At 46.2% G+C, this 27,856-nt stretch overlaps 1 protein-coding gene across 2 annotated transcripts in view; it reads right to left on the bottom strand.

The window, feature by feature from the left end:
* The window catches only part of MYO1E (myosin IE), a 93,314-nt gene that overhangs the window by 19,918 nt on the left and 45,540 nt on the right, over positions 1–27,856 (bottom strand). For both annotated transcript variants that reach the window (XM_023747932.1, XM_006107192.3), the window contains 8 exons: positions 27,571–27,656; positions 25,501–25,582; positions 20,251–20,357; positions 15,258–15,356; positions 8,923–9,067; positions 5,425–5,539; positions 5,050–5,219; positions 3,077–3,222 (listed from right to left, as the gene is read on the bottom strand). In XM_023747932.1, the coding sequence (XP_023603700.1) occupies positions 3,077–3,222; positions 5,050–5,219; positions 5,425–5,539; positions 8,923–9,067; positions 15,258–15,356; positions 20,251–20,357; positions 25,501–25,582; positions 27,571–27,656 (950 nt within the window). The remainder of the gene's footprint in view (positions 1–3,076; positions 3,223–5,049; positions 5,220–5,424; positions 5,540–8,922; positions 9,068–15,257; positions 15,357–20,250; positions 20,358–25,500; positions 25,583–27,570; positions 27,657–27,856) is intronic.

Here is a 27,856-nt window from a genome sequence, read left to right as displayed (position 1 = left end):
TCTCCCCACACTCTCCCCAGGTCTCCAGGGAAGGCGGAAGCCAGCATCAGTGGTCCCGTCTAACGTCTCTTAGATGAGAATTTTCCTGTTCACATTACCCTAGAGTCCCTCGGACAGCTGTAGTGTTAGTCTCTCCCAGCTACTGGGCCAATCCTATTTTTTTTCTGGTAAGTTAAAAAATTTCAATTATAACTCGACCAGGTATATTTCAGCATATTTATAAAAGGTAAAGAAAAGACTTCTAAAATATGATGTCTATTGGATTAGAAAAAAACTGTTGACTATGGAAAATCTTAAATATATAGAGAGTAGAATGAACCTCCACATGTCAAGTGTAAACAATAACCAATCCACAATCATATCTGCACTCCCACTCCCTCCACTTCCACACACAAGCCAGGCTACTCTAGAGCAAAGTGTAAACATCATATTACTTTATCCTTAAATATTTCAGTGTGAATCTCTAGAAGACAAAGCCTCGTTAAATAAAAATAATCACAATACCATTATCACGCCTAAAGAAAGGAACAATAAATCCTTCCCCTCAAATATTTAGTCATGTTCACATTTTCCAAACGGTCTCATAATTGTTTGTGAATGGTGGTTTGTTTGAACAGGGAGCCGAGGGCCCGTTTTGCTTTGACAGTGATTATGTTATAACAGACAGAGAGGGGCTGAAAGGCCAAATGTGTGGGACACTTTGATGGTCTTAACTAGAAGTCATTAGGAGGTCCTTCCAGCCAGTAGTCACACAGTCAGCCTCATAAAGTCTTCAAAACACGCATACACATTATAACATGTTTTTCCTGAGGTGCAAGACAACTGTTAAAATCGTTCTCTATATTGAAATATTTTGAACACACCACACACACACGTTTGGTGGTCTGGTAACCACAATCAATTTCTACTCTGGGTTTGATTCTATACACACCATCCCCATCTGTTCATTGTACTCCTAAGTTGGTTTAGGTGGCTGGTTAGCCCAATGAAGGAAGGAAACAAGGGGAGAGTATTAATCTTGGTGAACGTGAGGTTCAGTGACTACAACATGCGGAAATCACAAGCTATAATGACCCAAGCTCTTTTCCCCATCGTGTCAGGACAACTTTCAGGCTAAATGCCTCATTTTATTACCGCCTCCAGCAAGGGAAGGCCACAAGGAAGCACGTGTCCAGACCATGACTGCTAAAGAGGAAGCAGGAAAAGAAGCTGGTGTTACCAGGAGACACTGTATTCCCAGATGCTGACAGAAAGACAACAAAAGACAGAAGGAAAACATTTGAGTGTGAATATCCGACATCTTGATAAGCCTCAAGGACTTGATCAACAAGATAGTGTCAAAGTGTGTGATACAAATGTAGGCCTGATTCTTTACGGTCAAGTCCCCCTCGAATGCTTTGAAGACAGAGCTGGGCGATAATAATGGGAAGAACAGTAATCACTCTCCGCCTAACGAGCACAGAGCACATGTTAGGCCTGGAGCCGGCCTCGCTGCAGCTAACCCAGCTCAGCTCCGGGATGGCTGGTCCCCACGCCGGGAAAGAGAAGCTTCCATTGGGTTCCTTCAAACACCAAGGGCAGCTCAGTCTCAGGGCCCAACAGCCAGGAAGAGTGCGGCTCAGGTTGTGACCCAGCCGACGAGCCCAACGCTCAGGAAGACCTGAAAGCCAGACAGCGTCTGCAGCTCTTCCTTGAAATTCATGGCACCGAGACCCATCCAAGGTGGGGCTTCCCAAAGGCTGCTGAGGGACCCCTCTGCTTAGAGGGTTTACCACATCCCAAGTCGAAATGCTTCACATGCTTAACCTCACTGCACCACCTGGTCCTTCGTTGGGAACATTGGGAGCAGACAGAATCAGGAGCCACAGGGACACAGGCAAGAATGGACACGGCTTGAAATCTGCTTTGGATTATCTCCCTGGAGCCAGGACCTCCAGCCCGGCCCGTCAGACGCCTGAGCACGCAAACCCCTGCTTTCTCCCAGAGCAGCAGTTTTGTTCTGTGTGGAATAAGGGTTCAGAGATGTGCCAACTCCAGAAAGACATGTTCGCAAGCAACTGGAACGTCGCTGCTTTTGAGGCAATGGCAGCCCCCAAAGGTCGCCCTGGCAGAGGCACCGGGATCCTCAGAAGGGCTCCCAGATGCAACTCCAGGAGGAAGCTACTGGGCTCAAAGGGGCCCTTCTTCCTCTTTTCTTGGCCTCTGTGGACGCGGAGGGCCTCCTCTTACCAGAGGGAGCTTGACCAGGGAGTTCTTAGCATGGGATTTGGGAAGTCTCCCTCTGCCAAGCAAAGGCAGAGTGCTGACAGGAGGAGCCAGGGCCCTGCCTGTGAACTTGGAGGTGAGCGGCGTGACTGGCAATGACCCCAGGCTACAGCTCATGGCGGCCAATCTGTATTCCCTCCCTTGCAAGAACAGGCAGGAAGGGCCTTGAGGAGCTCAAAGAAGCTTCCTTTCCTGGCCAGTCAGAGGGCACAGCAAGCTATGCAGTGGTTCTCAACCTGTGGGTCGCGACCCCTGAAAATACATCCTGCATATCAGATATTTACATTATGATTCATAGCGGTAGCAAAATTACAGTTATGAAGTAGCAACAAAAATAATTTTATGGTTGGGGGTCACCATAACATGAGGAACTGTATTAAAGGGTCGCGGCATTAGGAAGGTTGAGAACCACTGCGTGAAACCAATGCTGATGGCCACCTCTGCCTGGGCCTTGCTGGTGAAACAGGTAGGTGCTCCTCGTGGGTGAGGTGGGCTTGGGGATGGGCTCTGGGCCCGTGGCCCCACTTCAGTAAGAGCAATTATACCACTTCACATATTTCTCATGTTTGATGGGAAAAAAGGGTCTGAGTGTCTCCTGATGAGAGGAGCTAACAGTGCGTGACTTTTTCTAGGTGTCGCATCCTGTCACATCAGGACCCCTGGGACCAAGGAAGGCCAGGTCTGCGGAGGGAAGACGAGGAGACTGTTCTCTTCATCCCGATGGCAACACCGGGGGACCTGACAGGCCTTTCATCGGCCGTATTTGGACCAGCAATGGCCATAGAGACACGGGGTACCCCTCGCCACTCACCTGAGGGACACGGACAAGATCCTCTCCATCTCGATTCTCCGCTTCAGCACTTCCTTCACTTGGCCTTTGTCTGGGCCCTGTTTGACCTTTTCTCGGCCAATTAGGTACAAGCACTTCGGAGTAAGAATCAAGTCGCGCTTTATGCCCTGGAAGGAGAGGCGCTTTCAGAAGGGGGACAGGCACGCCAGAGTGACAGCTGTTCACAGAGTGGACACCTGCTACCCCATGAAGGGAAGCTGCCTTGGGTAGCGAATGGGAACACTATTAATAATTATTAGGCTGACATATATGACATTAATGGTACCTGACTCTCTCTGACTCACAAAAATGGCAAACTCATCTGGACCCACCTAAGGTATCGGATAACAGGTATAAAGGGACAGTGTGGGCAAACCAACACATATGGTGGCCCTGCCAGTTATCTGCTACAGAACATTTCTCAAACAGGGATCCCTCAAGTGCCTGCATATGTTTTTTTGAGTCCATGGACATTTTTACTTTTGAAAATGAATAAATTTTGTCCTAATTGGTTTGGCTCAGTGGATAGAGCATCGGCCTGTGGACTGAAGGGTCCCGGGTTCGATTCCAGTCAAGAGCACATGCCTGGGTTGTGAGCTCAATCCCCAGTAGGGGACTTGCAGGAGGTGGCTGGTCAATGATTCTCTCTCATCATTGATGTTTCTATCTCTCTCTCCCTCTCCCTTCCCCTCTGAAATCAATAAAAATATATAAAAAAGAAAATGGATAAATTTTCATTTCAATGATAATCTTTAAAAATACAATATGAGGCCCTGGCTGGGTAGCTCAGTTGGTTAGAGCATCGTCCTGATACACTAAGGTTGATGGTCAGTCTCAAGCCAGGGCACAAACAAGAAGCAATCAATGAATGCATCAATACGTCGAACAACAAATCAATGGTTTTTTCCCTCTCTCTCTCTCTCTAAAGATTCAATAAAAACATTTTTTAAATCAAATATGAACAGACTTCGGAATATGTGGGCCACTGACCACCTTATACCCAAACACCGCTGAGAGACACACGCACTCGAGCTTGCTCTCATGCTGGCCGCCGGAACAGCTGGTGCCACACTCGGGGTGTAAGAAATGATTTGATTTCAGCACAACAACATCATTCTTCTTATTAGTACTGTTATTTATTTCATTTTTTTCCTGGCCAAAAACCAAGTAAATAAATAAATAAAGCTCTTAATGGATCATGAGCTATGGTGGCTTCAGATTTCACTTTTAGGGCCAAGGTTTTACTAGGCAAAAGGAAGTGCCTAAGGGAGTAGGTTAAAAGTGCTTAAGGGACTAGGTTAAATCGTCAGCGGTCTCTCCAGTGGCCCCGAGAAAACCTTGCTAGTCATTCCCTGGGGGAAGATGAGTAAGAGCACTGCAATACTGCCCGATATTGTGAATCTTTGGGCCCAATGATTCCATTCCTATTAATTTTATCTAAAAGCATCAGCAGATAGATGCATGAAGATACGCATAAAAGGATGCTCACTGTACCTTTTTTTAATGAAAGTAAAAAAAAAAGAATAGATTAATGAGAAATTGGTTAAAAATGTAGTATCTGCTGAATGGAATATTATGCAGCTAAACAAAATATTCTATATTGATACGTCTATAATATGGAAAGTTCTCCCTGGCATATTTAAAAAACAAACAAACAAACACAAAACAAAAAAATAAACCAGCATGTAATGTAGATCTCATTTTTATAAAACAAAATATTCAGAAATATGTCTGTATAAAAAAGTTCTAAAGGATATACACAAAATGTTAACACTGTTTCTGGATATAGGTAGCTATTTTTCTTTTGGCTTCTCTGTATTTTCTAAATTTTTCTACAACGAGCATGTTCTGTTTTGGTAATAAGAAAAGCAAAATGATGAGTTAGTTTTACAACTAAGGGATCCGCTTGGTGACTCTGGGGTTTGGGGGTTGGGGGGCGGGCAGCCAGTGTGTACCTTGAACCTCCTGTCGTACTTGGTCACTGTGTCTGCAAAATCGATCTTCTCTCTCTTGCCCACGAACTGCTGGAGTTCTGGGTGCTCCTCCATCCCAATATAATCCCCGATGAAGTTCCTGTTGATGCTGTTTCTCCTCCTCTCCTTCTTGTTCAGCAGGAGGTCTGAGGCTGCAAGTCCATGAAGGCAGAGAAGGGAGGAGGGTCAGGCCCCCGGAAAAAGGAGGGAAAGAGTCACACAGACAAACTCTGAAGGGATGCAAGATTTTTCACACACAACATATGACATGCAAAGGACAAAAACTTGTAACTGTCATCTAAGCTCAAACTTATTCTTGAGGTTTGTCAAACGCACGAAACAAACGGACGGAAATACCTTCTTCCCTCATTTGGACGTATTTCTTCCGGGCCGCGAACTTCCTCCAGGATTTCTGTATCACTCGGGCATACCCATCATACTTCCTCTCTCTCATTTCCTCCAGAAGAAACAGCTGTGAACGTAAAGAAGACAAATGGGAGCCAGTTCAGGAGACCTGAGCATCACTTTCGTTTGGTTACATTAGGGACACTTGGTTTAGTCCACGCCACACGTGGCAAACAACTCCTCACACTCGGGCACAAAGGTGAAGAAATGACTGGTAGGGGATGTTGTTTAACTTTTATCTACACATATTTTTCTCTTTTAACAACAACAACAACAACAACAACAAAGGAAAATAGTTGGATCTGAGTGTATCCAGTGGGACCTTAATAATGGTATCTGCTCATAATCTCTGTGAGAGTCAAATGAATGCCTCAGAATTTCTCACTTATTCCCCACCTCGATCCAAAGAGGATCCAATGAGTTGGTGGGGGCTGCTGGTTAGTGTTGCAGACAGTCTCTTAACAGAACGTCCTGGCTTTACCAGGAGCCGAGTTTGTGCTGCTGCGGAAGGAAGACTGCCCTGCGCTCAGTTCCACGGAAGTGTGGGGAGTTCTCCCAGGAGCCCCGGGACCCAGGACAGTCGCCATGGTGATGAGAGCAGGACTGACGATGTGCTGGCTGGGACCTGGGTTCACCAGGAGGGACCGAGGCTGTTTTGTTTAAAGGCCCATATCAGACACTGGCAGGTATGAGACTCAGGCCATTTTAACAATGAATACTGACTGCTGCCCCACTCAGTGGAGCTCTGGAATAATGAAGACGATAACAATGAGCTGGGATGTACGCGTGCCTGCTGTGGGTCAGGGGTCATTCTAGACGCTTTACACGCTGTTTTTTCATTCAACCCCCAACAACTGCACGAGCACCCATTCCTATGATCTCCATTTTACAGATGAGGACACTGGAACTCAGACTGGGTGGGGCTGGAAAGTGCACCACAGGCCCTCAGGCTCTGCCCGGCTCGGCCTCCCTTTGACACAGAGTCCTTCTCTACAAATCTGCATTTGTTCCACTCATAAAACCGTGGGAAACTTTTGCATTCACCTAGGAAGTGGTTCATGTGACTCTCTAGGAAAAATAATAAAATGCACCAATAAAAACCCAAAGCAAAAGAGGATGCACGATCATTGCAAAAGTGTTCCAGAAGTAAACAGCATACTTGGTTTGAAGGCAGCTGGGCTTGATTTGTTGCCTCTGTTTATCTGGGTCTAACGCAGGAGCCACCACATCTACCCCTTCCTATCACTCAACTTCCCCTCCCCACAGCCCCAGCTGTGCAACAACAACATCTCAAAGGAAAACTACCAAGGGCGGGGCACGTCACCGCAGCTTACAGGGCCACGTACAGCAGGCAGAGAAGCATATGCCAAAAACAAAAGGGCCTCCATGGTTTCGCATGGACAGAATGTCTACAACGCTGGCCTGCGGTTGCCTGTTGTAGGAATATTCGTTGGTGTTTCTTATCTTGTGTGTTGGGTTTTTGTGTAAGTCTTGATTTCTTCTTTCCCAGAACTATTCTGGGAGCGCCAGAGAAAATACACCGTGACTCAGAAAGGATGGGGAGGCAACCAATTCCCAACTTCCTATAGACTATTTCAAAGATTAGCTGGGTTTTAGGCTCTTTTCAAAGGCCGTGTGGGCTCGAAGTCAGGGAAGTTGAAGAAAAAGAGAGAAAGAAAACAAAAACAGAAACCCCCAATCGCAGACACATGTAACAAATAAGCAAAACCAAACCCTGTGGTGCCTGATGGCTCATGTGGGTTCTTAAAACAAATGGGTTATTTCGTATATTCAGCACATTCACTGTACAAGTCAAGGCAAAAAAATCACAAAGTGGATTTTTAAAAACCAGCATTTTGTACAAGCTTTTGCTATGTCAGGGCTAACCGTGGACGGGTGAGTGGTGGGGAGGAGAGAGTGGTGGTGATGGGATATTGTGTGTGTGTGTGCGCGTGCGCGTGAAAAGATGGCAAAAGAAGAGTCAAGTGGTGGTAATAAAGCAATTGGGAGGAAGACAAGGAAAAGAAAAACCAAAAATAAATCTTGATTTTGGAACGAAAACCTCAAAGCTCCACTGAATCAGGAAAAAAAAAAGTATGCAAAATATTGAGGCTGTTTTAATTATATGTGAAAATTTAACAAGCGGAAAAAGGAAAAGCGGGCATGAGCCGACAGAGGGGTTCCGCACTGCACTGATCCATCACCCCGTCCCGTTTTAGAAAGAACAGGAACTGCTCTGTGGGTTGCTTAATGGTGCATGACACAACATTTTCATCTTATATTTGGAAATGAAGTCGCTGTGAAGCTACAAATAACTCAGAGTGGAAAATGCTACCACAAACTTTTCATAAAAGGGCTCTATTGATGGGTGCCATTTATTTATTTAATACCTTTATGGTTCATAAAGCCATTCACTCACAGCTCTTATCATTTGTGGGTGTCAGGCTGATCCTATGGGGCAGGCAGAACAGCAGCCGTGGCCCCTCTTCCAAAGAGGAAGAAAACGCGCCGCCAGGCCAGCATCTGACTGAAGTCAAGGGTTGCCATTGTTACCAACACTGCAAGTTCTCGTGTTCTCAACGCTGCAAGTTTCCCCTCGACTGAATGATTAATTTTGCCAAGTTCACCGCAGCCCCCTGAAATGCAGTCTTGTGACTGTTACAGGAACCTCAAGAAATGTTGATGCCAAACCTGGTTAGTTCCAGCAGGTTCTCCAGTGTAAAAGCAACACTCCATTCCTCAGCCCAGAGCTCACTGGGCAGAACGGAGGGGCTCTGCTCAACTGAGAATCTCTTACGGCTACTCACTGGGCTCACAGTGACCACACCGCACCAGGAAAGATAAAGAAGTCCGTGAATTGCAAAACTGTTTGAATTCCTTACAGGCAAATATTGAATTTCTATAGACCCTGAGATTTCTCCTCCTACCTATCTATCCCCTCACCGTCCTGTCCAGGCTCCCTCCTGGTCTTCAAGAGGCAGTCTGGGGATTCTCATCCCCAAGCCCTGCTCTGCCTTCAAGGAGGAAACCTGGGCCTATTTGCTGTCAACCCAGGTGAGGAGGTGGGTTTAGCTAAGCCTCTGTGGTGGGACAAATAAGCCCCTTTTAGCTCAGACTGTTGGACACGATAAACCACGAGTGGGCACCTGCCACGAGCTGCTTTCTATGTGAGGCTCTGAGGACACAACGGCATACAGAGCAGGCAAGAGTCCTGGCCTCAAGGAGATGCCCATCTAGGACAGGAGAGAGACACTAAGAAAAGAAACTGGGCCATGATGGTAATTTTCTGTACATGCTGAGCGCTCTGAAGGCTAGGGAGCAGGGGTGTGGGAATGAGCCATGCTTAGATTGGGAGCGGAGGAAAACCTTTGAGGAGACTACGTTAAGGCAAGATCCTAAGGACGAGAAAAGGAAGCCAGCCGTGCTGCGGGAGGGTCGGCGCACACTCACAGACTCGGGCGCTTTGATGAACACTTTGCTCCTCCCGAGCTGGAACTGGTCGCTGTCCATGTTGACGGACTGCAGCAGGTGGAGGACACCTTGCTTCTCGTCTCCTCTCCACGAGGGCCAGGTGGCTTTGGTCAGAATGGCATACCTGTGAGGATAATCGGGAGAGAGGGATCAGGCCCGGGCTGCACGGCCCCCCAGAGGCACCTGGTGTTGCTGGGTCCAGGCGACCCATTCACCACCGTTTAAGGCTTAGGGATGGATCTCGACAGCTGCAAAGTCCACTGGGTCTGGGATGCGTCCTCCTCCCTCCCCCTCTGGCCATTTTCATGATAACACCCTGTTGAAAATCTACTTTTCTTTCCTTCCTTCCTTCCTTCCTTCCTTCCTTCCTTCCTTCCTTCCTTCCTTCCTTCCTTCCTTCCTTCCTTCCTTCCTTTTTAAAATATATTTCTTTATTGATTTCAGAGAGGAAGGGAGAGGGGGAGAGAGATAGAAACATCAATGATGAGATCAATGATTTTTGATTGGCTGCCTCCTGAAAGCCCCCTACTGGGGATCGAGCCTGCAACCCGGGCATGTGCCCTTGACCAGAATCAAACCCGGGACCCTTCAGTCTGCAGGCCGACGCTCTATCCACTGAGCCATACCGGCTGGGGCTACTTTGCCTTTCTATCACTGTCTCAAGACAGCATTGCTGAAGGTCACCAATGGTACTCCTCGGGCACAATCAAATGGTCTTTTCTCAACACTGATTTCCCCTGATTTCTTCAGAGCACCTAACAGTTGCTGCGGAGTTTTACAAAGTGCCCTGTAAGCAGCTGCTGTTGTTATGAGGTGCCAACTGTCATCTTTGGAGGTCTGTGCCTCTGAGTCACCAGGCTAGTCTCCAGGCTCCTCTCTGCTCTCCCTTCGGCTCCCATGTTCCTGGGAGGATGGCCTCTTCTTCCTGCACATGCAGCCATCTCCCTCCTCAGAGCCTCTGCCCTTGCTGTCCCCCCACCAGGTGTGCTGTGCTCCACACTCCTCCCATGGCCGCTCCTGCTCAGGGCGACTTCCCTTCAGTGACACTTGCAGAGAGGCCTTTTTGGACGACCCACGCAAAAGCACTGCCTTGCTACTTCTCTCAGATAAAACCTTTTTCTTTCAGACCATGCATCATCATTTGGAATTACATTCATGCTTGTGCTTATCTGGTTAATGTATGCCTCCTCCGCGAGGACCAGAGCTCCATGAGTGGGTGCCCCCGTGTGTGGCTCAGGCTGCACATCCGGCACCTCCCAGCATGCCTGGCCCTCAGCAGTGATGCTAATGTGAATGGCTCACAGGGGGAGGTCTCTGTGGAGCAGGTGCTGTTCTTGATACTTAAATGTATGATCTCATTTTATTCTTCAGCAACCTGATCAGGTTGGTCTTTCCACTTCGCAGAGTAGGAAACGGGCAAATAGAGACTCGTCAAGGCTGCTTAGTAGTAAGTGTCAGAGCTGGGATTTGAACCCCAATCCGTTTCTTTACTCAAGGCACTACATAGAAACCACAGATTGGCCGATGTGTAAGCACTTCTTTTAAAGAGTTATATACCCTTCTACATGTGTCTATGTTAGAAATATTAGACAGCCATACATGAGAGGCTGCCATAAGAGAGGAGAGAGAAGCACATTACAGGATGTCAAATACAGAAGGTACCAAAGACTTGAGGTGAAAAGAAGGAGGTTGGAAGGAGAAATCAGGAGCATACAGGTGAGAAGGTGGAGGTGTGGTCTCTAGGCAGGGTATCTAGAGTACAGCCAGTGGACGAGCCCCAGGCCTCTAGAAGGCAATCCTTCCTCTGTCCCGAGAAGCGGCTACAGGATCATTCATACTGATTTGTGGCATCCAAGGGAGAAAGGAATCTTGGCAAGAAGAGTGCCTGCCTTCAGGATCCCGGGCTCCCTAAGAGGACAGACCAGGAATTATCACACCCTTAGAGCCAGCTGATAGGGAATAAGGTGACTCTAGGGACCCTTTCTGCTCCGCCCAAATATTCACATCGTGCTGATAGTGTCATAAATTTCCTGAGAAGCAAATCCCCCTATTCCATATTAAAGACAAAAAGCTTATAAATGAGAATGCCTTGTTAAAGCCACGCATGAGCACAAATACATTTCATATGTGGTGTAATGAAGTCAATTAAACAAACAAAGCCACATAGAAATGACTGACAGCAGAGCCTTTCTAGATGCCACAGGGGGACCTGGTAGAAAAGAGGCAAAGTACCCCAAATCTAAATGGCTGAGGGAGAGAAGCCCATGCCGAGGACAGGTGAGAAAGAAAAAAAAAAACAGACCTCCAGGATGACAAGTTTCTAAGTGCAATTCTGCCTGGATTGTCAAATACAAACTATAAACTAAAGTGTCTTTATTGTGCAATTGCAAATAGATAATAGCTCCTTGCAATTCACATTTCCCCCTATTAAAATGATGCTATATCTCGCATTTGGTTCTTTATAGTAAGGAACTCGTTTTGCAGAGACTTTCTCTCCTTTTTCCCAGCAAGGCCTCCTAACAGTTGAGTCTGGGTAAGACATGACTATACCCTGAACCACTGTGCCGGGCCCCTTTGCTTTTATGATGCAGTCTCCTCATTTCCTTTTCTTTCACTGGAGAGACCAGGGCATGCAATTCTGGTACAATTGTTCTTACTAAGTAAGTACACCCAGCTCACTTGTTTATTCCAGGATACACCATGGGAACAGGTGTACATGGCAGTGGTGCATGCACTGCCGAATTGGTGCCTGTGATAACATTGGGAGAGATGAGCATAACGGCTTATACTCCTCCTATCAAGTATTTCCAGTTTAAGACTCAAATATGCCAACATTTCATTTCGAGGCCTTTGCACCAGCTGTCCTATCTGCCTGGAATTCTCTTCCTGCCCTTAGAGATGGGCAGGCTCCCTGTTCTCTCTCAGATGACCAGCCCAGTGTTTCCTCCCCAGAGGAAACGCAGCCCCGACCCCAGGGACCTCTAGCCGCTGGCACTTGGGGTTAAGAGAGTTTCTGGCTCCCCAAGGACACAACAATCCTGGCAGCCAGCGGGAGGCTCTCTACACTTCACGCTTTCCTGAGCTTCTCTTCTTTCTTCTCTCTTGCCCATGACATGGAATGCCGCTGCTCATAAGCATCCTTTTTCCAAACCCACACTCCGAGGGGCTGGGTCAAGGTCACGGGTAGTATGGATGTGGTGCTATAAGATAAATTTTGCAGGTCTCTTACATTTCTACCACATTTTTCTTCCTAAGACTCAGAATCCACATGTAGGCTTATTTCTTCCAAAGTGTTTTCTAAGGATTTATAAATACTTTCCCAAACTGAGACTCAAAGTGCCTGCCATTTCTCACAGTTTTTTTTAAAAAAATATGTTTTTATTGATTTCAGAGAGGAAGGGAGAGGGAGAGAGAGATAGAAACATCAACGATGAGAGAGAATCATTGATTCGCTGTCTCCTGCACACCCCACACTGGGGATCAAACTCACAACCTGGGCATGTGCCTTGACTAGGAATCAAACCATGAACCGTGACCTCCTGGTTCCTAAGTTGATGCTCAACCACTGAGCCACACTGGCAGGCTTTTATTTTGTTTTTTAAATATATTTTTTATTGTTGATAGTATTATAGCTTTTTGACACTTTCTAAAGGCACGAGAGTTGTATTAAACAAGTGGTAAACAGGAATCTTCCCTCTACTGCTTAAAACAGTGAAGGATTTATTTCCAGAGCACATGGCCCAGTGGTGGGAAAATTAAGGCATTACTAGCCTCCAATTCTCAGTCAAGTGGGCTATATTTGATAAATATAAAGAATTTTCTTCCCCAGCAAGATAATGAACACACACAAAAAGCCCCTGTTTCCTATTGATTTTTTGGAGAAATTGTATAAGAGTTTATTTGAGCCAAACTGACGACATATGCCGGGGAGCAAGACCTCAAATGCTCCCGTTTCCTCTTTTTTAAGCTGTAGGTGGTGTCTGAACCACTGGCCTGTTTAGACCTGTGGGCTTCCTTCCCAGGAGAGTGTATCATGCATGCACATGTGGATAGTTGTGCTGGGTATTAACACATTCTTTCCCTTCAGTTGCTTTCTGTTTCTCAGTGGGCAGCCTTTCTGTGGACACCTAGAAAATAACTCTATACACAAAGCCTTTTCTCTCAGCCATGGAGAGAGTGACGGTAGGAGATGGTTCACAGAGGATCACATGTTGAGACAGTCACTGGCAGACTCTGTTATGACCAGGATCCCAAGACTCACACATCGAATGGAAAACTGTCTGCCCATTGACATATACGGCCTTCTTTTTTGAGTGGGAGACTAAGAATGTACTTTTTATTGAAAAATAAATTTCCTCCCAAAATTTATCATCCTCCTAGTCTTCTCAAATCACATGAAGTATGAAGCCTGCTTTTCACAAGACAAGGCTGTCCATTTGTCTCTTCTATTGGAAAAGCCCACAGCAGAAGAGCTAAGAAGGGAGGCACCTAGGATAGAATCATCTCAATGTCTACTCTGTGTCTACTCTGGGTTCATGAAGCCAGCATGGCCCTGAGAGAGGGCGGGATATTATAACCAAGGAGGTCATGTCTCAGCTCGCTTCAGGAGCTGCTGCAAACAGTACCACAGCCTGCTCAGGGCACCCCAGGCATTCCTGTGAGGACAGCGTGGATTTCCTGCTGGTCCCAGTGCTGCGAGCTCACAGCATTGCTTATGGAAGTCAGGTTCGCTGGCTTGTTTGTTTTTAAATATTATGGAAGAAAGGAGGTCTTTCAGAATTGGTTTCTCAAAAAAAAAAAAATCAAGGTTAGATGCTTAAAATATTTGATCATTTTTCAACAGTAATGCCAATCAGAGAGAATTTGCAAGGATCAGAGAGTTTTTAAGTACAGGAAAAATATTGGGGAATAAAATTATAAATGTTTTGGAATTATTGTGGCAGGCTTTTCTGAATTAGGGAAAGATGGAGGAAACACTTTTCATTCACTATTTTCTGCATTTGTTTTCTCTTAATTGGAAAAGGGTATTTTGTAAAAATGCAGTTTTGCAAAAATGTAAATGATTATATAAGCTATGGTTCTTAACTGGCTCTGCCCCCCACCCCCCACTGGAACATTAGGTAATTGTCTGGATATATTTTTGGTTGTTACAACTCGGGGGGAGGGGGAGGGGAGGAGGGGGGAGGGTGGGTACACTACTGGCATCTAGTGGGTAGAGGCCATGAAGGTTGCTAAACATCCTACAATGCACAGGATGGCTTCACAACAAAGACTCCTCCAGCCCAAATGTCCATAGCTGAGGCTGAGAAACTTCGGCCAAAGCTAGTGTTACCGATCTGGTTAAAAAGTCTTTCATAATCAACATCTCAGCTGTTTGTCAGCAAAGGGATGCTGCTATAACAATGCAAGAGCTCTACAAATTTATTTTCTCAGCTTCCTACACACTTCCTTTCATACAGCTCTGCTCACACAATAGGTGGAGTGGCCCCTTTAATTTATAGAGACATGAGGATGAATTTATTCCTAGGCTAATCCTCCACCAAAATTATCAAACACTTGAATGTGAAACAACAGAGCCAATGAGGCTTTATTGTATGAAATGATCTACCTTTTAGCTAAGCCTCTCCTGACCTCCCACACCAATGACCTGCACAGATGACCGGTAGGGCAGCCTTCCCAACCTCACGGCACAGGAAACAACAGCCTCGAAGGGAAAGTTACTTTGTTAGATGTACTGGATTTCAAACACAACTAAGCTCTACTGCAGCCTGATACCCTTTGGTACATGAAGTTTGAATTAGAAAATGTCTTTCACTCAGCCAGTGTGGCTCAGTGGTTGAGCATCGACCTGTGAACCAGGAGGTCACGGTTTGATTCCAGGTCTGGGCACATGCCCAGGTTGCAGGCGGATTCTCCCTCATCATTGATGTTTCTATCTCTCTCTCCCTCTCCCTTCCTCTCTGAAATAAAAAAATATATATATTTAAAAACAAAACAAAACAGAAAACCCACATTACGCTAACTGAAAGACGCCAGACACAAAGGACACATGCTGTATGACTCTATTTACATGCAGTGCCCAGAACAGGCAAATCTACAGGGACAGAAAGCAGTGTCTCCTAATTGGGGGTTGACGACTAGGGAACTGGGACTTCTTTTTGGGGCGATGAAGATGTTCTAAAGGTAATTGTGGTGACGAAGGCACAACTCTCTATAGTAAAAGCCAGTGAACTGTATACTTTAAGTGGGTGAGTTGCACGATATGTGAATTATATCTCAATAAACCTATTTAAAACAAAGTCACAGTTCATTACCTTTGCAGGAATTTTTTGAAGATGCGCCGATAGGCATAACCAGCTCTTCTCACTCGGATGTTTTCTTTCAGACCCAGGTATTCTACTTGGTGCTTTACCCTATAAAGGAGACAGTGGTGGCAGGGCATCACTGAATAATTCTTTCACTCACTCTCCTACCCACCAGCCCCATCACCCCCACATCTCAGATGCAGGGAAACATACTAAAAAGACGACAGCTTACAGTGTTCAAGTCTGAGCTGACCCTCAGGCTATAGAATATTAATTTAAAAATATTTTGTTATGAATTACAGAAGAGATATTACCTATCTATTTTAAAAGACAGTAAGGCAAAAAGCCATATACCTATCACACAGATTGTGAACAAAATATCTGTTTTTCAAAAGACGAAAGGAAAGAACTTGAATTAAATGACGCTAGAGCTGTCTTTATCAACCTTGATAGTGACTCTACAGGTAGTGAGATTACCCTTCTAGGTTTTTTAAATATGAGGCCAGATAGGGCATATAAAACTATTAATTTCAAATGTCTAAGTTAAAAATGTTCTAAAAAGTATATAAATTATACTTTTAGCTCCGTTTTGTAGTAGTGAAGCCCTGGCAGTGTATTTTGGGAAACGGGTGCAGGGCAGTACTAGGTGGATGCTCTGACACAGGGGTCTCCACACCAGAGAGAGGCCCCGTGCCCGTGTCTGCACCTGGCGTCTGCTTCAGTGGCCCGGTGTCTGGGTGGTGCAGGAGCATGGGAACTGTGACCCCTCCCACCCCAAAGAGCAAAGTGTCCTGGAAGCCGAGGGAAGATCCTGGACACTAGCTTCTGATGGGCCCCTCTGGGGAGACAAATAGGGCCTTTGCTGAAGAGTGTGCAGACTGGTTTAATACAGACACGTCGAAATGTGAAAATGAGGACTAAAAAGTAAATTTCCTCTTTCTTTTGAGATGAATGACAGAATTCTGCTGTGGCATGGAGGCAACTCCCCATTTCCCCCATTTAGTACATGTGGGGACCACTGCACTGAGATGAAGGGAATGGGCCCCTCACGATCTGCTGTGCAGACAGGGCAGCGAGCAGCATGCTCCTTGCGACTTGACATCGGTTCCCCACAGCTGTCTCCCGAGCAAGGCTCTCATGAAACCCACCATGTCCAACACGGCCTCGCACCCACTACTGGCATGTGCCACTATGCACCATGCTATGCAAGGCGCCAGCGATGGTTCCTGCTGGAGACCTCACAGATGACACAGTGGTCAAGAGCCAGGTACACCCCTGCCACGGTGCGAGTCCTCTGTGCCTCAGTTTCCACTTCTGTAAGATGGGAATAGTGATGTTGGTTCTTGCTTCCTATTGGGTACATTCCATGAGCACGCAGCCAGCTCCTGGCATGAGCCAAAAAAGCTGTTGTTATGTAAATGGAGTCCCAGCTACCACACGTAAACCAGGACAGGAGAATGGAGAAAGAAATGAAGTTTTCATAGCGAGTGGATTCTCAGAAGTGGTGACATGTGCCGGGGCCTGGAAGGCTGAGCTGAATTTATCAGGCAGGGGAGGGAAAGGCAGTGAAAACAAAGGCACAAAGATGGAAAGACCTGGGTCCTGGAGTGGGGAGAGAGGAGGTGGGGAAATTAAGCTGGAAGAGGGTGGAGCCTTGGTTGCTCTGGGAAGGATGAGCCACACAGTGAGGGATGTTTCAAATGTCTCATGTCTTACTTGAATCAGCATCCAGGAATGTCAGCCCCTTTAAGAAATAATTAACTTTAAAAATCCCTTCATATAAAGAGTTAATATCCACATTTGATTGGTGACACGTATCTGCTTAAGGGGAAGGAATCTGATTCAGGAAAGTAATTTTCCTTTTTCCCATGCTCCGAATCTGAAAGTCACCCCTGGCCTTTCCTGCACCGAGTAAAACACACAGAGGCTGCCGGTGAGAGACAGTTGCTCATTTTAAGTACTTTTCATAAATATGGGTGTCATGCCCGGCTGGTCTGGCTCAGTGGTTGGGTGTTGACCCATGCGCCCAGGCCAGTTCGATTCCCAGTCAGGGCACATGCCCAGGTTGCAGGCTCGATCCCCAGTAGGGGGCGTGCAGGAGGCAGCCAATCCATGTTTCTCCCTTCCTCTTTCTGAAATCAATAAACACATATTAAAAAAAAAAAATCTTAAAAAAACATATTGGCATCACCCCAAGCTTCTGAGGCAGGGAATGCATCGCCCATTGATTCAAGTAGAAACCTGGATCACTGCAAGTTAAACATGGTTTCCTTCCTTATAACTTCCATCACCAGGAAATTTCTCAGAGACATTTTCTCTAACAGAACAAGCAGTTCAGCAAATTTTGTAAGGTTTAAAATGTCATCATGTTAAAACATGGTTTCCTTCATTTTAACTTCCATCACCAGGAAATTTCTCATAGAAATTTTCTCTAATACAATCAGTTTAGGAAATTTTGTAATGCTTAAGATTTCATGTAATCAAAGCATCCGACTTCATTTTTGCATATCCTGGGATGCTGTCGCCTCCCCAGTAAACACAAGCCCGGTTGCCAATGCCCACTTGTCCCTTCGTTGTGCTAGCTCCTCCCTCAGGGAGGTAGGGCAGTCCCCTTCCTGAATGTCTTTGGCCATTAACACAAGTAGGTCAAGGCCTGAGAACCCTGCTAGGGCAGCAATTCAGAATCCAGGGCAGGCAACTTTGCAAGAGCCAAACAAAAACACATTTGCAACAGGAGAAGAAAAATAAACCACACCCCATACACTTGTGGAATGAGTAATCCTGTGCATCAAGGGCTTCGACTGACCATGTCATCTCCACACACTGCCCTTTCCTGCGCCCCTGCACGCCCCATTCACGGATGAAGTGAAACCATCCGTCACACGCTAAACCTGACCCGGGATGGGGGAACCCCAGGACGCAGTCCTAGTGAAAATATCAATCAGCACCTGACCAACAAATACTTCAGAGTCCTTAAAACCAGTTGACATGAATGTATGTCATGAAGTTCTTTGCGGCAAGTCGAATACGGGGTGTGATTTAAAAAACCCAGCATGAGGAAGTTCTATGAGGATTTATTGAGTAAATATACCACTGTCCTAACTTCTCCATTTTCTGATATTCCAGTGAATCGGTTTGGATTTCACGAGACAGTAGCATCAGGGTTGGGGAACCTCCCACCAGTAGCTATTGCAAAATCTCTGTATTAGAGGGACTTTCAGCAGAGGGTCTTAAAGCTCTACGACTGCTACGTGTGGGGTAGGGGGTGGTGTGCTGGGGAGGTATTGCATTTGCAGGGTGACTGAGATTATGATTCTGTTTGTTTAAGATTATGTTTGTTGGGAAGGGCTGGAGAAGGGAAGCCGGATGAAATCTGAAGTGGGGGGATGGGTGGACTAAAGCACCCTTTAGTCTTACCTCTCGACTTGCATAATTTATTTCTGAGGTTGCCTATGACACCACACTTCCACCGTGTGTACATGCGCATGAGTGTGGTGTGTATGCGGGTGAACATGACGGGGAGCACAGGAGTGACACAGGGACAGACAGAGGCAGGCAGGCGGACACGGGGAACAGACCTGGGAGCGTTCACCTGTCAGACCACAGGAGATCCCATTCTGATCGACCCTTAGTTTACAGAGGAAGAAACTGTGGACTGAGATGAAGTGTCTCACTTAGGCGGCAGGCCAGCACCAGGACACAGGTCTTCAAAACCCCAGTCCAGTCCTTGGCTCCAGACCAGCTGTCCTCCAAGTATGATGCCGGCCCATCATCACCAGCATCACCGGGGAGCTCCCTAAAAATGCACATTCTTGGACTCCATAAAGGAAGCCAGTCCTGAGTCTCCCAGAGCTGAGCAGGGCTGTCGAGGACAGGACACTGTGGGCACCCCTCACTCACAGGGTCACCAGGAGTCAGAGCGGACTCAATGGCACGTAACGTACACAAAGGATTAAGTGCTATCTGTCTGCTGTGGGCTAGAAAGGATCTTGCTGGCAGGGTGGGAAATGGACCTACACCCCTCTCTCAGAGGAGGTAATTAGCAGCTGTGACTTTTCATCCTGGTCTTCCTGTTCACGTTTAACTTTAAGTCACTCGATACCTAAGAGTCTATCTACTTTTTTTCCAAGAGAGTAAAGAAAAAGGTATGCCCTAGACCAGGGACATGATTATCTGAGGACAATGGTGGGGTCCTCTGCAGTCCAAGCCACTCACAAGGTCTCTCCCCAGTTCTGCCTCCCATGTTCCTATGGACATGGGGTCAGGCCTCTTGGGACTGTGTGCCTGGGTCCCCCAGGTGGATGCAAAAACTATTCTCTGGTTATTTTCCTACTCGACACCCCGATTCCAGCCCGCATAGGCCACGCCCCCAAATGCCAGTTGTGGGCCGGTGAGTGAGTAGCTTTCTCAGAAGTCAGGCAGGACTGGGCTCACCACAACCTTGTGCTCCACTCGTCTCCTTCGGGCGTGGTCCCTCCCAGGGTCACTCTGCCCATCAGCACAGTCGGGGGGAATGACAGGAGCTGGAGCGTGTCCCCAGCATCCTCATGAGCCACAGTAAACGAGGGGTGGCTTTTTAACCAGCTGTTTGGACCTTCACTTTCAACCCCGAGCTAAGCATTCTAGGCCACATCCTGTGGGTGCCGATGAGGAGCTGAGCTACTAGGAATGTCTACACAGTGCCTCAGGCTAATTTTAAAACCATCCTGACTCTGCGGTATGAAGGGTGGTTTTTTTTTTTTTTTCCATCTGCCCCCACACTAGCCAAGATAAACATTATAAATGGCTAATTCTGAACCGAAAGGCACTGCTAACATTTTAGGAAAGGGCAAGGAGGGGAACAATATATATATATAGTCTTTGTCCTGAAAAGTTAAAGACACAGGACATGAAACACATCTGACGGTAGTTTAAACGGCTCTGCCTTTGGCGGAGGACAAGAGGGAATGTGCCAGGGCCCCGGAAGCTGGCTGGGCCCTCTGCGTCCACCGCCTTCACATACCTGCTTTCCTCCCAGTCCTTGGGCTTCTTGGTTTCGTTTGGTTTTATGCAGCGGATGTAGTGAGGTGTACATTTCATCAGGGTGCTCACAAGGTCATTGGCTTGTTTCTAGGAAGGAAGAATAACATCAGTTAGAAACATGGGACTTTCTCTGAAGCAGACCAGCTTTCAAAGGAGGCCCGTGAAACTGGAGTGTGGAAATATATAGCTAGAAATTAATCTTCATGACAATCTGTTCATTAGGCTTAACTCAGGTCCACCACATGTTCTTAAAGCTCTACTGACTTTTACGATGATTTTAACTCTCAAATGGGTTTGAAATTAGAATTTTGAAAGCAACTAGGCCTTTTTAGTACAGTTAATAAAACCAACCAACCAAACACAAAAATCTTCACATACAATTTTAAAAATGAGAAACAAGGAAGCATGCCAGTTATTAACAAATTAAGTTAATTTTACAAGTATAGTACACTGTCTTCAATTTTTTGGGGGGAGGGGTGGAGAGGCAAGTTATTTGCAAGGATTAATCATCAAAACCCCCCTGTACGTTCTTTTCTGGCAACACAACCAATAAAGCATCACCTAGTAAGGTGATGGAAATTCATAGTGAACGGTGTGAGATCCACAAAATCCCGGAATTTAGAAACCTTTTATATGCTGTTCCACTCACTGCTTCCTCAGCACGTCCTTCTACAACCCTGCAGCCTCTGCGCCCTTTCAGTCTGCGAGGTAACTTCCACCTTCACAAAGCTCAGAGGGTCAACACGAAGGCGTCTCTCACCGCCCTCGCATGGGGGTACCCAGTGGAACTGGGTTTAAGCAGAAGAAGCCACATAAAGCTGAAATTGCTGGTAAAGTATTTCAAGTCATAAGTATCATGACTGTAGTTTGCAGACACAGGAGCAGAGCCCACATCAGCATCCACACCACCAGCTGAGCGCGCCCTGTGGGTCCCAGGACGGGGCAGGCATGCAAATTCCCCCTCCAGGCAACTCAGTGTGAAGAGAGAAAACCTCTGAAGGGAACTAGAGAAAAGGGATCTCCGGAGCCAGAAAACCATGACAAAGTCAGCAGAAGGGATGTGCCTGCAGGACACCACCCTCTCTCGATGAGGGCTTTTCTGTTTTCGTGGGTCCGGGAAATCTGAAACCCTTGAGAAATGCTCTTGGGTGTATTCAAAGCAAGATGTTTGCTGCTGAACCAGGCTCTCTGTTTAGATGTGCGGAATACAGCGGTCTGTGCAGTGCTGGGAGTCAAGGGCAAAGCTGCAGAGGTCACATGACCAAAGTCAAGCCCTACGAGGAAAAGATGAACGGCCTCTGATCTTTGTTGACATAGATAGTACTTGAGAACAGAGCTGATGATCTTTGCAACATATAAGTTGAAGCTGGGGAGGGACTGCTTATAGCAAAGCTTTCTTTTTTTAAGTCCCCAAACTCTTTAATTTTGATTTTTTTAAAAAAATTTTACTTAATTAAAACTTTTTAATTTCCAAAAATAGCTTGGCAGACTCTTTAGTCCTAAGCATTTAATGGCCGATATCTTCTTTTCACTGTAGCGTAAGAAAACACAGGGGCAAGTGTGACTAAGTTTCTGTGCCACCTGACATAGTTCTCTCTAGCTCAAAATAGCAATGGAGAACAATACTGAATATGCATCATGGGCTAGACACATGGATTTTCTCATTCATGCCTCACCATTCTAAGAGGCAGCCTCTATTATTATTATTCCCATTTTTTAGACGCGAAAGTGGGGCCTTAAATAAAGTATTGCTTCAAATGACACAATTAGTAAGCAGCAGAGTTGAGGCTTGAATCCGAGTCTGTGAGCTACCAAGCCTGATTCTTAACCACAATGTGACCCTGCCTCCCTGAGGAAGATATGGGGGAATTCAGTGAGATGTGAAAGGAATTAGCCAGGATTAGACAGAGCCTTTAGGCTGGGGGATACCCCATTTTAGCAAACAGGAATGCATCTTATCTTAACCATTGCAATGATCCTGAATCTAGCTGTGAGTCAACCTCAGATGCCCCTGAAGTGGTTAGGGGGAAGCAGGAACTGGATTGACCCTGACTCCAGGCAAGAAGAGTCCATGAGTCCATGAACTACCAAAGGCACTTGCCCAATAGAAGCTCGAGTCAAAATCTGCAGGCAGAGCAGTGAGAAAAGGCTTAGGGCAAAAGCTCCTTGTGAACCCTCAGCACAGATGATTAGCAAGCCTGAGTTGGGGTCCTTGCTTTGGGAGTTGCAAGCTACAGGACAGGTCCCTAAGTTTCTCTGGGCCTCAGTTTCCCCATCTATACACTAAGTAGGCTGCACTTGAAGACTGATATCTTAATCGAAAGTTTGGAATAGGTGGTAAAAGTCAACCAGTCCAATCACCGCATGGTGCTTGCGACGGTCACATCGGCGCCTTTAGAGGCCAAGTGTCACTTAGATGCAGCTGCGGTCCAGGCCACTCTGCAGCTCTGAGCTCGAGTCCATTTCCCTATGGCATCCATCTTTGGCTCTCATTTCAAAGTTGGTCACTTCCAGCCACGAGGTAGAATTTAGTGAAGCCTCGGCGTCGTGTTATTAAATATAGAATACTCTTACTTATAAACAAGATAATGGGAGTGCTCACCAAACACATATTCTGTTAATTAAATCCTATAGATCAGTTTTAAATTTTAAAGAATTAGAATACAACAAAATGCCCAACACTGAAACTACCTTAAATTTAATTTTTCTTCCAAGGAACTCAGGATCCCTTTAAATGCTTAAATCTCAGAGATATCATTAAGACAATAGTTAACAGCAGCAGAATATGGTGGATATGGAAGGTATAAGAAATAGAGCCATGCTGTCTCAGAGGGGATGTAGAAAACAGGGAGAACGTGGAGGCAGAGCATCAGACAGACATAGGTCCCATAGTCCACCCAGGAGGGTGCCACGGGGGTGAGAATATGCGCAGTAAGTTCCCCCTAGATAAGCTCACTGACTTCAGGATGACCACCCCAGACAATACCAAGCAAGCCTTGACATCCTGAACATTGTGAGTGCAGCCAGAAGGTGGCAATTTTGAGCATTCAACTAGACAAGAACATGAAGGAAGAGGAATCAAGTCTTCCAAGAAGAAAAAAAGGCCCTTAACCCCACCCTCCTTTTTGTAGGAAATAAGCCCCACTGAGAATCCAGATCGCTTGAAAGTGAGTCACTGCAACCTTGATGATCCGGGCCCCTTGGATCTGAATGTGATAGTCTTGTGACTGGATTTTCCAGCCCAGAGCTAATCCTTATCCTTGAAGTGAAGGCATGAGTCAGAGGCTTCATGAGACATTAATATCTGGGGCCTCTGGGGAATTGCATCCGATCTCTGCCCTCAATGCTCTGCTCCAGGGAACTCAATCCAGAGATTTCAATTTCTCCAGTTCTTTGAACAGGATTGCCCCTAATCCCAGAGGACTGTACCCTTGACTGGAATCTTCCCATGGGCAATGGGTTCCTTTGTTTCAGGCAGTGTGCTAAATACCCTACATGGATTATTGAATTTAAGTACCCCATGAGATAAGTACTAAGATCTGCATCTTACAGATAAGGCAACAGAGGCAGTGGGAGTCTAGGTAACTTCCTGCGCTCACACAGCAAATAAAAGCCAAAGCTGTGATGTGAGCACAGCGATGGAACCCCAGAGCCCTGCTGTTGTGATCCCATCACTTATAAAATTGGGGTGGCCTTCACTAGGATGATTTTTTATTTTTATTTTTTTAAAAAATATTTTTATTGCTTTCAGAGAGGAAGGGAGAGGGGGAGAGAGAGAGAGAGAAACATCAATGATGAGAGTTATTGATCGGCTGCCTCCTGGATGCCCCCCCCACTAGGGACCCAGCCCGCAACCCAGGCATGTGCCCTTGATCGGAATTGAACCTGGGACCCTTCAGTCCACAGGCCGATGCTCTATCCACTGAGCCAAACCAGCAAGGGCACTGGTATGATTTTTAAAAAAATGTTTTTAACTGATGTGAGAATAAACAAGTAATCTTTTCTGCTAAAGAAGGGAGTTTAGGCAACTGCCATTTTGAAATGGCAAAGGTCAACGCCTCCCTTTTTCCTTTAAATTAGTCAATCAAGTGAGAATGTGAGCCTAAGCTCTGACCAATCAAGAGCGAGGGACAGATGGCTCACATCAGGAATAAAGCCCCGAGCAGACCGCCTGCTCAGTGTTGCCAGGCCCTGTGTGCTGCCCACCCTCCTGCAGGAGGAAAGATATTTGCCTTGCTGCCTGGCTCCCGAGTATGTTTTGTGTCCTACCAGGACCCCTTGTTTTGGGGCTCACCTTATTTCTAACAACTGATATGATTTTTAAAAAACAGTTTAGTAAATATTTCTCGAAGAATCACATGATTAAGTGATTAAGTTTGACACAACCTTTAAATTTGCCACACATTGGCTCAGATAACAAGGGGCTCCCAAGAAACACAATAACAATTCCCTCTGATCCTGCCCGAGTGGCTCAGTTGGTTGGGTGATGACCTGTGCATCCAAAGGTTATGGGTTTAATTCCTGGTTAGGGTACATGCCCGGGGTTATGGGTTCTTGCCCCTACAGGGGGTGTGCAGGAGGCAGCTGATTGATGTTTTACTCTCACACAGATGTTTCTCCCTCTCTCCCTCTCCCTTCCTCTTTCACTAAAAATCAATTAAACACACACACACACACACACACACACACACACACACACACACACACACAAAGAATTCCTTCTGACTTGGAGATACCACAGGGCCAGATGTGCCTGTAATTCTCAGAAAGAAGGAGTCCTCAAGATCCAGGGAGGTGGACGAATTGCCCCTATTAAACCCAGCAGAATTTCAAGTACAAAAAGTTCCATAATTGGTTAAGTTTTGGGGTCTGGTCTGGAAAATGGTCATCAAACTTCATAATGTGGCTCTGAATCATAAAATTTCTCTGATAGTTTAATGTGAATTCTTTCAGGTTCAGTTTAAGGCCGTTTCCTCTTAGAAAGTAGCTGATTATCATCTGCTGACTGTTAAGCTCTGAGGTACTTAATATCCATTCGGGGTTTCAGCGCAGCCAAGTCAAACTCAGCTCACATCCTGCAACCTCTGCTCAGGCAGCGACACTACTTCTGGGCATCTGTAAGCAGCCCATTAATCGCACTGACCTCATCCTGGCTCAGGGGTGCCGTTCACGACCCCTAGAAAACCCTGCCTTTTATAGGAATCTATAAACTTCCCCGAATAGAACAAACCTTTATTTTGCTTCCGGCAGTAGTTGGGCGCCCTTTCTTGTCAGCTTGCAGATTTTCCGGAAATAAAGACTTTATAAAAGGTCTGGAAAAGGAGAAGAGAATGGATTAGCAATCAGAGGAGGCTGAAAGCATGCTTCCGCGGGGAATGGAGAGGAGCATGTGACTTTGGCTACAGAAAGGCCATCTGACTCAAAGCACAAGCCATCAAGATGTGACCCGGGGAAATAAGCAACAGACGAAAAACCAAAACCAAAAAGAAGAACAAGAAAGACAGAAAAAAATTCTAAGATATAAGCATTTTGGAGTTCAAACCTGAAAGACAAATCATAAATCACTGTCTTTTGAGTCCCCCTCCTTACTGGCCTCGAGGTGCACCTTGACAATAGGACACACACTGTGGGTTTGCTGAGCGAGGATGAGACAGACGGACCAGGGCGCAGGGACTTGTACACACTGTCTGGATGCAATGCAGGTCTGCTTTGCTCTAAAGCAGGGGTTCTCAACCTTGGCACTATCGATACTTGGGAGTCAGGGTTGGATAATTTTTTGATGGGGGTCATGGGGGGCTGTCCCACATCTTGCAGTCTATTTCACAGCATCAGTGGCCTTTGCTCATTCGATGCCAGCATGTCCTAGACACCTTAGTGCCCCTTCTGTCTGGCACATAGCCTGGTACACAGTAGGTGCTCAATAAATATTCACTGACTCAGTGAATAAAGTGATTCACGTAAATGAGCCATCGGACACTCAAATTCAATGCCTCCTAAATGGCTCTTTGGCATCTTGAATTTTCTAGAAATCCTATAATCTATTTTTAAATTGATCAGACGCAATTATAGATTTTTGTAGGAAATGTGTTTAATAAACAATGGACCATGTCTACCGGATAAGAGTTTACATGGAAGCATTGATAGCTCTCAAACTTGGCAGTAATTTTAATACTTCAGACAAAACAAAACAACCACAACCCTCCAGAAGCTTGTCTGCACCTGGCTGTTATAAAACCTACCAACAGGGCTGGTGGCTCCCCTGAACTATTAAGAGATTTTATGTGTTTTCAAGTGAAAAGAAATTCAGAATCTCCAAACTGGGGAGGTGTGAGTGCAAGGAAGTGCAGGCATGTGGAGATGAGGGCCGGGAGGAGTGGGAGGCTGGGGGAAGGGGAAGAGGGTTAAATGGAGCAGAACACAGCTGGCCACGGCCCGAAAAGGATACTGGTTTTTGCTTTCATTGTAGTGGGGCCTTCCTTAGGAAAATGTCAGGCTGGCTGCTGTGGGTTAGGGAAGGTATCCTTGATACTATGACAGGTTAAGTAACACAGCCTAACGGGGCAACTATTACTTGGAGGCAGCTCTAAAATTGTAAATTTGGAAGGCTGTGCAATACTGTACATGTGCAGCCCTGATCATGTAAATCATGTCCCAGATCTGTGACCCAGGACTTTGGGACCCTTCACAGAGGAGAGGGGAGAAACGGACTCAGCAGGGCTGGTCCTGAAAGCTCCAGCAGCTTGCAAGGGGGAAGCCTCTACTGCTTCTGACTCTATAGCTTCGACAGGGTCTTGGGTGAAAATGGGTCTCTGAGGCAGTCCCTCTTGACTTGTCCCTCTCAGAATTCTGGAGCCACTACCCAAGACCTTCGGGGACTCAGGTTAACTTGGGTCTTTTTAAGCCATTAAAAATATTGAGTGACCACAAAAAATTCTTGGGATGACGTATCAAGGGCAGAGTATCATAGAACCAGACTATTCCACTCTTAGGTGGTCAGTCATGGCCATCCCAGCCCAACCCCAGGATGGCCACCTCTCCCTGATAATAGTGTTGAAACTGATGAAGCTAGGGGTCCTGAAAGGCATGCAGATTACGCTTGCAATTCGGGGGTGGGAAGTGTTAGGGATACAAGGGTGGGGCTGAGATTGGATAAAGAAAAGCTATTTTGAGAAACCAAATTGTCCAATGTTAACCCAGACCCACCAGCTCAAAGAAATGAAATGCTGACCACTCCACAAGTTTCATATTGAAAATTTGATCAAACCCATATCCCATGTGAGATAAGCGGAAACACACTTACAGCTCACTGCTCTGCATAAGCTCTATCAGATCCATAAAAAGCACATCACGGTTCCTTTCACAAAAGCCATCCATGTCATAGGATACCTGTTCAAGAATGGAAGGAAATCCAATTTTATCCTTTTAGTATTTGATTGAAGAAAAAAAAATAGCCAAGTAGCCATGGCTATTCTTACCAGAATGTGCCTAGCTCCAGATTTCATCATGAACCGTCACACTAAAGCTGTGCATATCTTACTTGTTAGCTTCTTAGTTGGTGATGGCCTGTGGATGCTGATGAACGGTGT

The sequence above is a fragment of the Myotis lucifugus genome, unplaced genomic scaffold (genome assembly GCF_000147115.1).
Source record: "Myotis lucifugus unplaced genomic scaffold, Myoluc2.0 scaffold_1062, whole genome shotgun sequence".
Taxonomy (NCBI): domain Eukaryota; kingdom Metazoa; phylum Chordata; class Mammalia; order Chiroptera; family Vespertilionidae; genus Myotis; species Myotis lucifugus.
Note: the sequence above shows the minus strand (reverse complement) of the source record. Positions and strands in the feature narration are given on the sequence as shown.